Genomic DNA, 12,684 nt, shown 5'->3' on the forward strand with positions numbered 1-12,684 from the left:
GTTTGAAACTAAACTACAATATTATATAAGGAATTTAATAAAAATTATTTTATTTATTCATATTTCTTTTTCTATTTTAATAATATATATATACAGTACATACAAACAGAACTCGTGGAGGATACGGATACAAAATTAGGTCATAAGTTGTAAAAATAGTGTGTTTTTTTTTTTCAGGTAAACTCTTCCGTGTAAAAGTCTAGCATAAAAGTTGCGATTTTATTTAAAATATTAATCAATAAATTGGATTTGTTTGATGTGACAGACAAGAGACATGTCTGCTCTCTCACAAGGTTTGATTACCGAGTTATGACATTTGTGACTAGACAAAAATAATATTCTCCCACGGTACCACAAATATATTTTCACTGGGTGAAAGAAGACATCAAATATTCATTTAAAATTTCTTTCAAACTGCATAAAAATATATACAATCTTATATTAATATTTAATAAACTTATCTAACTTGTAAAACTTAAAATAGCTCAAGTTGTACGCACTGAGTTGCTGTTCGATTCAACAATACTAATGGATGCCTTAACTTGATTTTAGTTTATGAAACAACAATTATACCAAATGTTCCTGGGAATAAAAAAGTCAATTCAGTCCTCTAGCACCCACGACCATTTTGATGGAACTATATAACCACTTAAACATTATTCGTGATAAAAATGGGCACACAATCTTGACAGATTTCAACGTACAACTGCTACACTTTCTGTTCACTTCTTTTCCATTCATAAATGTACTTTAACAAATATTCTTATCAATTAATTTACTTCTATTTATTAACAACTCTGACTAGATATTCTGGTCATTCGCCGGTATATACAAACTAAGTGACAAATCTGGCCTTCTAGTATACGAAGAGTTATAGTTGAGTACTTTATTATTCCAAATTGGAAAATGTTTTGATGTAAGGTTGTAAAATTTTAAACTGTTCTTCAGAAATCACATAGTTGTAAATGTTATTGTAATAGTTAACTTGAAGAGCTACACTTGTTTCCTTTATATTATTTTGTAACTCTCTGGTAACTACATCTTTTTCGATGTTTATAAAAAAATCAATATCACCAAATTTTCGTCCACTAAAATAAATTTTAAAGTTTTTCCACTCTCTTCTGGTGAATAAATGTATCAAACAGTTGGCGAATGCACAAATGTCAATGAAATGAATAGTTGCGTTATTAAAATGGAAATGCTCTCCAAACTTGACAGGGTAATTTGCCAAATTATTTGACTGCTCCATAATAATGATAATTTCCAATTTGTACAGATCAAAATTATCGTGAAATTTTACCAAATCCTCTATGCAACTTTCATCGGTATAATCAGGATAAAGGATTAAATAAACTCTAGGAAATGGTAAAACTTTTAGTAAGTTTATAATATCGTCGGTCTCATCTAGATAAAATGTTACTTTCAACTTTGAGCATATAACCTTTCTATTGTTTTCATTCTTTATTTCTTTAGAAATGCGTATCATGTCATAGGAAGTATATAAATTCCTACTTACATATTCTAATAAATTAGAATGAAATATATCATTATCGGAGAGACCAAATAGAAATATTGTAGTTTGAAAACTGATGGAACAAATACACATTTTACTTTTCAAAACATCGTAAAGATATAATGCAGAAAGAAATTCTTTAAAGGTACGATGTACAAAATCGTAAGAGATCTCGTCTTCCCTTTCGTCGAAATGATCGAAAAATAAGATTTCCAGACCGAGAATGAATTCTTGGTCTTCTTTTTCAGGAAATTCCTCTTCTAAATACTTAGATGTGATCGGATGCTGAATAGTATTCAGTGCTAATTCTCCTAAACGAATTAAGAGATCCTCCCCCGTGAAATATTTTCCTTTCTTCAACTTTTGATTTTCACCATTCTTTTTAATATATCTTTTAATAAACAGAGAAAAAATCTGAACAAACAAATCTGTCTCACTCTGTATTACATTTAATGCATTATTCATATGGAGACAACATAACATGTGCAACATTAGTGGGCCTTGTGCTAATTTAGAATAAAACTTATTGTAATTTAACACTTGAACCATGTCCTCACTTTTGTCAGAATCATCTTGAAAGACTATCCTGATATATGTTTCTTTCTGTTCGTCTGAAAGTCCTCCAAGACTGAATCGATACATGGCATCTTCTCTTATTTCTTCCGTAACGTGTGGACGGCTGGTAACCAAAATCGTCATCGTAAGTGAAATCTCGAAAGAGTCTTCTCGAATAAAATTCAAAACCGAAGTTCTGTTGGAAATCTCATCAAAACCGTCCAAAATCACTAAAATATTCAAATTAGCTTGTGGTAATTTTGTTTTAAACTCTTCTTTTCTATTTTGAAAGATTGCATGAAGCACTTCGTCCATTAAGCTTTTTTTGTTAAGATGGCGCAACATTACTACGACTACAAAGTAGAATTGTTTCAAATAATTTTCATATTCGACAATCGTAGCCCAATCGTATGCTAATTTCTGACAGAGGGTTGTCTTACCATATCCGGGATCTCCTGTCAGTAGAACTGTTTCGTGTCCTGTTTTGTCTACACGGAATAAGTCTTCTAACCGAATACTTCTTTTAACTTTACTTCCCAGTAAATTTGTTTCATTCATAATTAACTGTACGAAATAATCCCTCAATGAAAAGTCCTTCCTCTTTCCTTCCCAGAAAAGAGATCTCATATATGCATTGTGTGTTGCGTAACGGTTCTTTAATCTCTCTCTATACATCAGGAATGAATCTGAAATTAAAATAATTTCATGTAAATGATGATAAAATATTTTAACTATAGAAATAATTATTTCTTTTAATGTTAGTGTACAAACAAGACATTAAATTTTTCTTTATTCTATCCATTTCAGTTTTGAATTCAACTGCAAGAATTATTACAACTTGGTATAAATTACAAAGGAAGATTGAAAAGTCAGTTAACTGCTTCTGAAGAATTAAAAGGTAATGCAGATTTTCGTAAAACAATCTGTACAGAATTGCATTAAAGCACTGTATTTTATTTCTTCAATAACTTTTGCAATGTTACTAAAAGAAAATTATATATCAATGTGAATTTGAAATGTGATAATGTGCTGGAAACTTAAGCAAATTTCAATTAGTTTATCAGCCTCCTCCATTAACCTGTCAAGTATTCAAAATCTTCCAAAAAGAATGATAAAGAAGCCAAGAATTGAATAGAACGGAAATCATCTATTGAATCCTGTTCTTTCAACAGGCTGCTTGAAGAAGTGTCTGTGTAGAAAGACAAAAGTACTCATATTTTTTACACTTTCTGTTGTTAATTTATTACAATGAAGCATTGATATGGACTAATTGGGGCTGGATCCTACCTGGATTTTCAAATATATTATAAACTAGCATTTTACAAACTAAAATTTTTAAATACATTGTAATTGAAGTTTAGGTGTTCTAAGTTCAAGCAAGCATTTTACAAGGAAATGTAGGAATACTTACAGACTCAAAATATAATTTATATAATCACTATATTTAAGCAAAAATACATTAATCATAATTTCAAAATGAAAAAGTTAGAATTATGAATGAGCAACAACACAAGATCAAAAGAAAAAAGAAAAACAAAGTTACTATTGAAAGGGTTAACTTTGACTAAAAACAGCAACAAATCCAGGCAAATTAGACCAGGAATTTTTCATGTTAAACCCTGTCCCCATGTGTACAGATATCTTCAAGGAATGAAGAGGAAAAATCTTTAGTATAAATGCACAAAATTCAAATGAAAAATTTGTATACTGTAAATTATGTGTATATGATGGTTCAAAAGTCAACCAGTGTAAAGACGAAATTGCTTCTTATTCAAATACACTCTGTTGCAAAACAATTGATATATTTTAAAGTTGACGTCCAATGGTACTCAAATTCTGCATGCAGAATTCGATACTATTATTTTTCCACTACCATTCTGCATGTAGAATGGCAATCAATAAATAAAAAATTCATTACAACATTACAGCATAAAGATTCATTATTAAAAAACAGTTTCTACACAAATCATGACAAACAGCTTGGTAATTAATGCAAACTGATCAATGTCGGAGACGACTTTACAGCTTACTAATACACAATATGATTTTTTTATTATTTTACTATCATTCCATATGGAGAATTTGGTTAGTATTGCATGCCAACTTTATGATGCACAGTGGCACACCCAAGAGGTGGGCCATGGGGCCCTGGCACCCCCAAAGTAAAAGGAAAAGAAACACTAATAAATTTTCCAAAAATATTTTCTAATTAATTTAAAATTCATTTTTTTTTATTTATGTTGTGTCTATTTCTCTATTACTTATGAATTAGCCATCACATAAGGTGGGAATTTTATTGAGATTGTATTACGAATTTTTTTATCCATTCAACTTAGCTCTCCCAAGATTAAATCTTCAGTGCATCATTGATGGTGCATGAGTTTTTTGCAAAAGAGTATACTTTATTACTTATATACTTTGCAAAATTAATTGAAAAAATATAATTACATGACTTTTACGTCACTTTGTATGCACATAGTAAACTCACTTCAAAGACAATTATGGAACCAAGACAGCTGTCCATTATAGAGAAATGTCTGTCCAAGAGAAGTTTTGTAAAACTACGTCTAAATGAAGTTTGCACTATTTTAACTGCTTAGTTTGTTTACATAATCAATACCTGTATATATGAAGCTATGAAGCAAAAATGACACTTGCTAAATTACTTTTGCTGAACAGCTCAATTGGCAACCAATTCAGGTTTCATTTTAGCAGGGCTGTGGAGTCGGAGTCGGATGGTAAGGAAAAGTCGGAGTTGGTAGATCTTTACGTGACTTCCACTACGCTGGCAGGGCTGTTGAATCGGAGTTAAAGTTGGAGTCGTGGAGTTTTGGTGTTTTAGCCGGAGTCGGAGTCGGATGATAAGGAAGAGTCGAAGTCGGAGTTGGAGTTGGTAATTTTTACGCGACTCCACAGCCTTGCATTTTAGCCATCTTTTTGCTTAAGACATGTTTGATTGATATATATAACAGTCTCTATTGCTGACTGGCTACTTAGAAAAATTTAAATTCATCATAAGCGACACAAGAATTTAAAAAGATCATAAAATAACAGGTATGACTGAATAAATTAAAAAATAGTTAATGTATAAGATTATTTAAAAGTTTATTTATTTTAATAATATATATTAATAAAACACTTGCCAATTGTTTTTAAATCTGGATTCAAAGAATTAGAAGATTCTGCATGATGACAATGAAATTCAATTTTAGGACCAACATGAACAGAATGACATTGCTTTAACATAACTGGAGCAGCACTACTTTTTTCAGCTGAAATAAGAATAATTTTAATTGACACACATATATTTAGATAAGTCTTCAGCTTATGAAATGAATTTAATAATAGAATAAATTTAATTAATATAAAGTTAAATTTATTATTAAAATTTCTAAAAACACGTTAAGCTAGAAATTTCGCACAGAAAATTACATTAGAAATTAATATAGTTGTTTTACTAAACAGTGGTTTAAATATTTTATAATTTGATATGGCGAAAAAACAGAGAATTTAATAGGAAATTTAGTGTACAATGATCATTTAAATCTAATTAGTTTCATTATTATTATGTTTAATTTACTTTAATAAGCAATAGTTCAATTATGTTCTTTTGTGATTAATGCTAAAAAAGCTTTAAATTATTTAATAATTTTTAAATTGTTATTCTTTTACCTCATTTCACATTAATGATTTCATGTTCATGTATTTTTAATAATGTCATATGTAAACTTTCCATATGTATTATGTGTTATAACATATTTGTTTATTTATTATCTTATTTACAATAGAAAACGTCTATGACAATGGGTTTCCTCCCTACATTAACAATAGAACAATAAAAACTCCTAACAAATATTAAAATACAATGTATGGCAAAATAATTAAAGCTTATAACATAAAAAGTACAATAAATACAACAAAACATTGTTCTTTAGAGATTTTTCTTAGAAAGAAGGGAGCAGCCATAGACAAGATTGATAAACATTAATCTATAATGGATTGAAAGCTAGTGAAAAAGATGGAGCATAGAACAATTTTGGAAGAAATAGAGTGGCAAATATACCATGGAATTCTATGCCGGATTGAATGTGATTTGTTTACTCTATCTATGTCACATTTGAATGTGAGTTTATTGTCAAAAATGATGTTAAGATCGCTTACTTAGTTGATATATTTAATTTTTGCATTATAAATAATAATGAGTAGAATAGGATAGTCCCTGTTAAGCAATAAGCACAAAGCAACAGTTTTTTGGATATTAATTTTTAGATTGGCTCTTTCAACTAGATGAAAAACAGTTTGAAACATAAGAGAATCATGACAAATTAATTTAATATCTTAGGTGTAATCTAGTACTAGGCCTATTAGCTACAGTTTAAGTGTAAAAATAAATAATAGTAATCTATGTTTGTGTAATTAAATCAAACACATATATTGTATGAACTACATATGGGCATCACTGATTAAGATAAGGGAGCTTAGCCCACCACAGCTGACCTTTAATGTTAAATAAATAATTTAAAGAATAAATAAATGTATTCAGCTACTTTTAATAGCTATTATCAAGTTACACATTATAATTCTAGAATTCTAGGATTTGAATGTTAAACTTTTTAAACATTATACTAAAACTTAAATATTCTTGATATTATTCCTCCATTTAAATGATGAGAAATGGTTGCTAAAACCAAAACATGCTTATTAATCTAGTTTTTTTTTTTTTTAATTTTCTGCTCTAGATAAAGCATTTTGGGTGAATTTGTACAAATAATTTACAAGACAGTAAAAAACAATAATTGTAATATATACAGTCAGAAGATCAAGGAAAAAAAGCCATCAGCAGAGCACTCTGATGGATCTGGCTTTGTACCCAAATTACGTTCTCAGAAATTTTCATGGATGCTTTATTATCTGGTTGTCCCATTGGAAGCCCACTAGTGGCCAAGTGGATCAAGTTGATTGAAAGTCTGTACTTGACCAATGGGCTGGCTGCATGAAATTTTCTGTGTTTTCTTTATTTATGTTAACACCTGAATGGAGCCCATTTCCATTAAAACTCTAGAAGGCTCTTCCCATTGGCAGATCAGCTACAAGTTACCATTGACACATCCCACCAAACCGAACCATGTTCCATTTTGAGCCTAGCTCAGGCATGGCCAACATATGGCCTGCCGGCCAAATCCGGCCCATCTAATGAATTTATATGGCCCGCATCCAATCTTTCAATATTAGCTACTGAAGTCCGAAGTCTGAATAGTTCGATGAAAAATTCTGATGCCTAAAAGAAAAAAAGAAAAAGGTCAACAACTCACTGCATTTAGAGTTAACCCTCCATTACAAATCTCGTAAGTACAGCGTAGAGTGTTGATAAAGCATGATAATGTAAAAATGTATCTGTAATCTCTATCTACAATTCAGTCTCTACGGGGTGACACCACAATGAGATCTTGCACCACCTCAAAATCTTCCTGGGCAGCCTCTGGTTCGACCCATGGAAAAAGTTTTCTTTCCAATTCGGCTTGGGGGCAAAAACTGGCCTAGCTCAATCCAAGATGGATGTGAAAAATGACCTTCTACGAGTTTGCAGGCAATAAAATTGTACAGGATGATATAACAAAGCAGTTACATATGAGAGTAGAGTTGATGAAACTAGGAATCAGTGGCAGTGATAAATGAGACAGGCATCACTGATTTATTTATCTGGAATTTCAAATATTAGTTCTTGAGTCAAAAATTAATAAACAGTCAAAATATGAATGTTACAAGTAACAAATTGGACAATAATCATAGCCAGCTTTCAGCATTGCTAATTCTTGCAAATAAACTTATCATTTAATCATTCAGTATTTATAGTTTAAATTTCTTGCATGTGATTCAGTTTGCAATCAATACAGATAAATCTCTATTTTAAACACCAGAAATATTAATAAAGCATTCAATTATTTTAATTTATAAACAGAGATTTACTTACCATTTAAAATTGTTTTAGATATGTAATATGTACTCATAGTGTGTTATTTCATTTAATCCCTAAAAATATATTAAAACATTTCATTAGCAGCAGTAAAGATTAAATTAATTAATTAACGTTCTAAATTACTATCCTCTAATGTTATTAAAGAAAAAAATAATTAGCATAATAATAACATCATTGAATATACTACTGCAAGAAAATTGGATAAACTGACTATTAACTGACATAATAAAGTAACAGCAATGATCAATTGGAATCATTGCTCACAGCATAGCAAGCCTTGATAAATCTTAAATAGAAAAAGTTATTTAAGCTAAGGAAAGGCAGAAGAAATACTATTAAATTTTCAAATACAGACCCTACCTTACTCATTATCAGAACACGTTAATAGAAAAAATGGGGTATGGATTATAGATTGACAATTCCAAGTGATAGCAAAGAGAAGGAATTGGAAAAGTCACTAAGTATAAACATTTTGCAAAAATAAGTTGTATAACTTTTATTAACATTTTCAACTATATTCAAAGATATTCTTCATGCTGTTAAATGTGTTAAAATTTCCTAAACTTGTAAACTAGTGGAACTGTGTATCCAGTCGTCGTGAATTTGAGTAACAGTAGTAAAAGTCATATCCAACCTACAGTATACAGTAGTGGCTAAAAGTAGAGCTAACCTTGACGTGTTTTAAAAATGTGACCTCTATTTTGTTTACCACCTACTACATAATTAATATTGTGATGGCTGAAAATAGCACCAAAAAAAAGTCAAAATACTCAATTGAATCAAACAGATTTTATTTTAAATCTGATTTATAAAAGAAAAGACAAAGTTTTTATATTTTACACTGTGACAAAAGTAGAGCTACCAAAGGAAGTATGAAGATTTGTCCAGTATTTTTAGGACAAAATATCAGTATTTTGTGGCTTAATCAGAGCTTCTGATCACTGAATCGCATCTACATTCCATTGAATCAACTAAGTTGTCAAACAGTGATTTGATAGTCTCATAGTTAATTCAATGGAACGTAGATGCGATGCAGTGATCAGAAGCTCTGGTTAAGCCACAAAATACTGATATTTTGTCCTAAAAATACTGGACAAATCTTCATACTTCCTTTGGTAGCTCTACTTTTGTCACAGTGTAAAATATAAAAACTTTGTCTTTTCTTTTATAAATCAGATTTAAAATAAAATCTGTTTGATTCAATTGAGTATNACGCCAGGAATATAGGATCATTGTAAAATTATAAAAATTATGCAACAAACTTCAAATTTATTCATAAAAAGACATGAATATGTACAGAGTACATATTATCATTTGTTTATTTGGTTATCTGGATCTGTAGAGGGTTTTTTTTCCAGGTAACGGAGATGACGACAATGAAATAAAAGTTGTAGCTTCAAGGGCGGAGGTCTTGGATGTAGCAGTCGAAAAGAAACTCATAACTGTGGTTTGCGTTGTAATGTTTTTTTCTTGATAAATTTCTCTATAGCACTTCAAAAGTTCACTCATCCCATGTTCAACTTTATGTTAAAATGTTCAGTATTAGGATCCATAGCCTCAAATTCCAACATAGCCGAATTAATTTTGGAGAACACACCAGCTAACCCATGTACCATGAATTTCTTTTTTACTTCTTTAGTTCTTTCGTCTTCTTCCTCTTCCAAATACTGCATCGCTTCAAACTCTATTAAATCTTCATTTGCTAGCTCTCTATCGGCATAATCCACTAATGTCTTCCACTTCAACATCTAAATTAAGTGCATTGGCAAGGCCTGCAATTTTTTAAATTACATTAAACTGACTAAAAAAAGTCCATAGCAAGCCTATACTAAGCTCAGTGAGTGTGTCACCAATCGCCACTGATTGACACTCAAGCTGAGAAAGGGGATTTCCCGAACTACAGGTCTAAACTCAATTGGTCGTAAGTGCGAGTGGTTGTTAAGCAGATAGGTCGTAAAGTGAGGAGTACCTACAGAAACTTAATTTTTATGTCCAAAAGAATAAGGAACATCTCATCAATTAATTCACATATACATATAAACAAACAGACATTTTTTACTCATATAATAGTTCAACAAAGTAAGTTACATGTAAAGTTTTGTTGTGAAGATAACTGATTATATTCTGCATCTTGTAATAATTTTTAATCTCAACTTTAAGCAGTTTTTATATAAAGTAAATATTCATTTGTCACCTCATAAATATGTAGACTTATAATATTTTTTTCTCAAATCAGGACAATTTTGAGAAAATACTCACAACAGGAAATAAAGCCTACTAGGATAAGTACCTATGAATGATTTTAGAATAATTCCTGTTGAATATTTTAAAAAATTTCTTTGTAATAATATAATTATTAAAACAAATAATCCACACTAGAGGACTTTTTATATATTTACATATGAGAAGGGAAAGAAGAGTCTCTATAAATAAGTCAATTCTGCTAATGTTAATTGTGTTCTGATGATTGTGAATGTGTGTGCCAAAGACTTACATTATGATAATTGATAATCATCAATATCATAACATGAGTAGTTTATCTTCTATCAATTATAATTTAAATATAATTGCTATCCATATTACCTATGCCCCTCAAAGTAAGGAAGTCAACCTTGGCATAGCCTAGTAGCCTGAAACGTCAGTCTGTTGATGGAATGCAATGTTCGACTCTATGGTTCAAGAGGTGTCAGAGATATCAGAGGTTCTTGGTCTGTATACCACATCTGATATAGCTTGTTGTTTGATAGCCATATTCCTGTCTGTTGCCTTCCATCAAATTTTTAAATTTCTAGCCAAACTGGGATCTGTTTGTTTAGGCAAATGACCTGAGGACACATCAAAACAGAGGGAGAATTGGTATAGTCAGGGCTTGGTGCCAGTCTTTTGATAGACATCAGTACTGCTGGGGACCTTTGATGAATTCTCTGTGTACAGACTGAAGAGACCAATTAGCATGGCTGCTATGAACAGGTTTCTTAGAAGGCCACATCTTTAAATAGGAGTAGTTAGTTGGGGTTGTCTAGTGCAAGCTGATAGTCCTGCCAATACAGACTAAAAGCATCTAGCATGAGTGCTGCTGAAACATGGCAGGGTATTATTGCTCAGAAGCTTTTCTTATGTCTCCCCCAGCTTATGGTTGTGCTCTACTCCTTCTTGCAGCAAGATGACCCCCCTTTGCTGTACTTGAAGGTGAATTTCCTCTGTGTGCCTTTTGGGCAGAGAGATGCTGGAAGACTGAATCCCCTAGATTCAGACCTCAAACTGGCATGGGAACTAGTGGCCACAAGTGAGAACTGTACCCTCCAGAACCCATGACACATTTCACAAACTTCTGTATTCTCCACAGTGGAACAGGTCTGCATTTCTCTACTTTCTATCCATAGAAAAACTAAACTTTTCTAGGGAGAGAGAAAATTGAAGCTTTGTCTCTCTCTCTGTTTCAATCATTGTTGTACTTTTGAAAAAATACAGTATGCTGTTTCTATTGTAAAGGTACTCCTCACTTTATGATTGAGTTCCGTTCCTACGACTACATCATTAAGTGAATTGGTCAATAAGTAAGAAGCTTACGCCAGGAATATAGGATCATTGTAAAATTATAAAAATTATGCAACAAACTTCAAATTTATTCATAAAAAGACATGAATATGTACAGAGTACATATTATCATTTGTTTATTTGGTTATCTGGATCTGTAGAGGGTTTTTTTTCCAGGTAACGGAGATGACGACAATGAAATAAAAGTTGTAGCTTCAAGGGCGGAGGTCTTGGATGTAGCAGTCGAAAAGAAACTCATAACTGTGGTTTGCGTTGTAATGTTTTTTTCTTGATAAATTTCTCTATAGCACTTCAAAAGTTCACTCATCCCATGTTCAACTTTATGTTAAAATGTTCAGTATTAGGATCCATAGCCTCAAATTCCAACATAGCCGAATTAATTTTGGAGAACACACCAGCTAACCCATGTACCATGAATTTCTTTTTTACTTCTTTAGTTCTTTCGTCTTCTTCCTCTTCCAAATACTGCATCGCTTCAAACTCTATTAAATCTTCATTTGCTAGCTCTCTATCGGCATAATCCACTAATGTCTTCCACTTCAACATCTAAATTAAGCGCATTGGCAAGGCCTGCAATTTTTTAAATTACATTAAACTGACTAAAAAAAGTCCATAGCAAGCCTATACTAAGCTCAGTGAGTGTGTCACCAATCGCCACTGATTGACACTCAAGCTGAGAAAGGGGATTTCCCGAACTACAGGTCTAAACTCAATTGGTCGTAAGTGCGAGTGGTTGTTAAGCAGATAGGTCGTAAAGTGAGGAGTACCTACAGAAACTTAATTTTTATGTCCAAAAGAATAAGGAACATCTCATCAATTAATTCACATATACATATAAACAAACAGACATTTTTTACTCATATAATAGTTCAACAAAGTAAGTTACATGTAAAGTTTTGTTGTGAAGATAACTGATTATATTCTGCATCTTGTAATAATTTTTAATCTCAACTTTAAGCAGTTTTTATATAAAGTAAATATTCATTTGTCACCTCATAAATATGTAGACTTATAATATTTTTTTCTCAAATCAGGACAATTTTGAGAAAATACTCACAACAGGAAATAAAGCCTACTAGGA

General features: G+C 31.2%; 1 protein-coding gene across 2 annotated transcripts; it reads right to left on the minus strand.

Moving 5' to 3' along the window:
- Positions 1-105: 105 nt before the first annotated feature.
- On the minus strand, positions 106-8,099 carry LOC111620145. Of its 2 annotated transcripts, none has more exons than XM_023362015.1 (3): positions 8,040-8,099; positions 5,212-5,340; positions 106-2,754 (listed from the first exon to the last, which is right to left on the minus strand). In XM_023362015.1, exons 1-3 carry the CDS (start codon positions 8,074-8,076, stop codon positions 890-892), a joined length of 2,031 nt encoding a protein of 676 aa, XP_023217783.1. In that variant the 5' UTR covers positions 8,077-8,099; the 3' UTR covers positions 106-889. The 2 variants fall into 2 exon arrangements, with proteins under 2 accessions (XP_023217783.1, XP_023217784.1); XM_023362016.1 differs by lacking the exon at positions 8,040-8,099 and adding an exon at positions 5,741-5,852.
- Between the last annotated feature and the right edge of the window lie 4,585 nt (positions 8,100-12,684).

This window comes from Centruroides sculpturatus, unplaced genomic scaffold, assembly GCF_000671375.1.
Source record: "Centruroides sculpturatus isolate CEXI.00-Female unplaced genomic scaffold, Cexi_2.0 scaffold109, whole genome shotgun sequence".
Classification (NCBI taxonomy): domain Eukaryota; kingdom Metazoa; phylum Arthropoda; class Arachnida; order Scorpiones; family Buthidae; genus Centruroides; species Centruroides sculpturatus.

Excerpts from the sequence above, each read along its gene's own strand:
- LOC111620145 (XM_023362015.1), bottom strand. The coding sequence starts at position 8,076 with ATGAGTACATATTACATATCTAAAACAATTTTAAATG. Across the intron at positions 5,341-8,039 it reads ATCTAAAACAATTTTAAATG|CTGAAAAAAGTAGTGCTGCT; the intron begins GTAAGTAAATCT and ends TTCTTATTTCAG. Across the intron at positions 2,755-5,211 it reads TCCAGATTTAAAAACAATTG|ATTCATTCCTGATGTATAGA; the intron begins GCAAGTGTTTTA and ends TTTTAATTTCAG.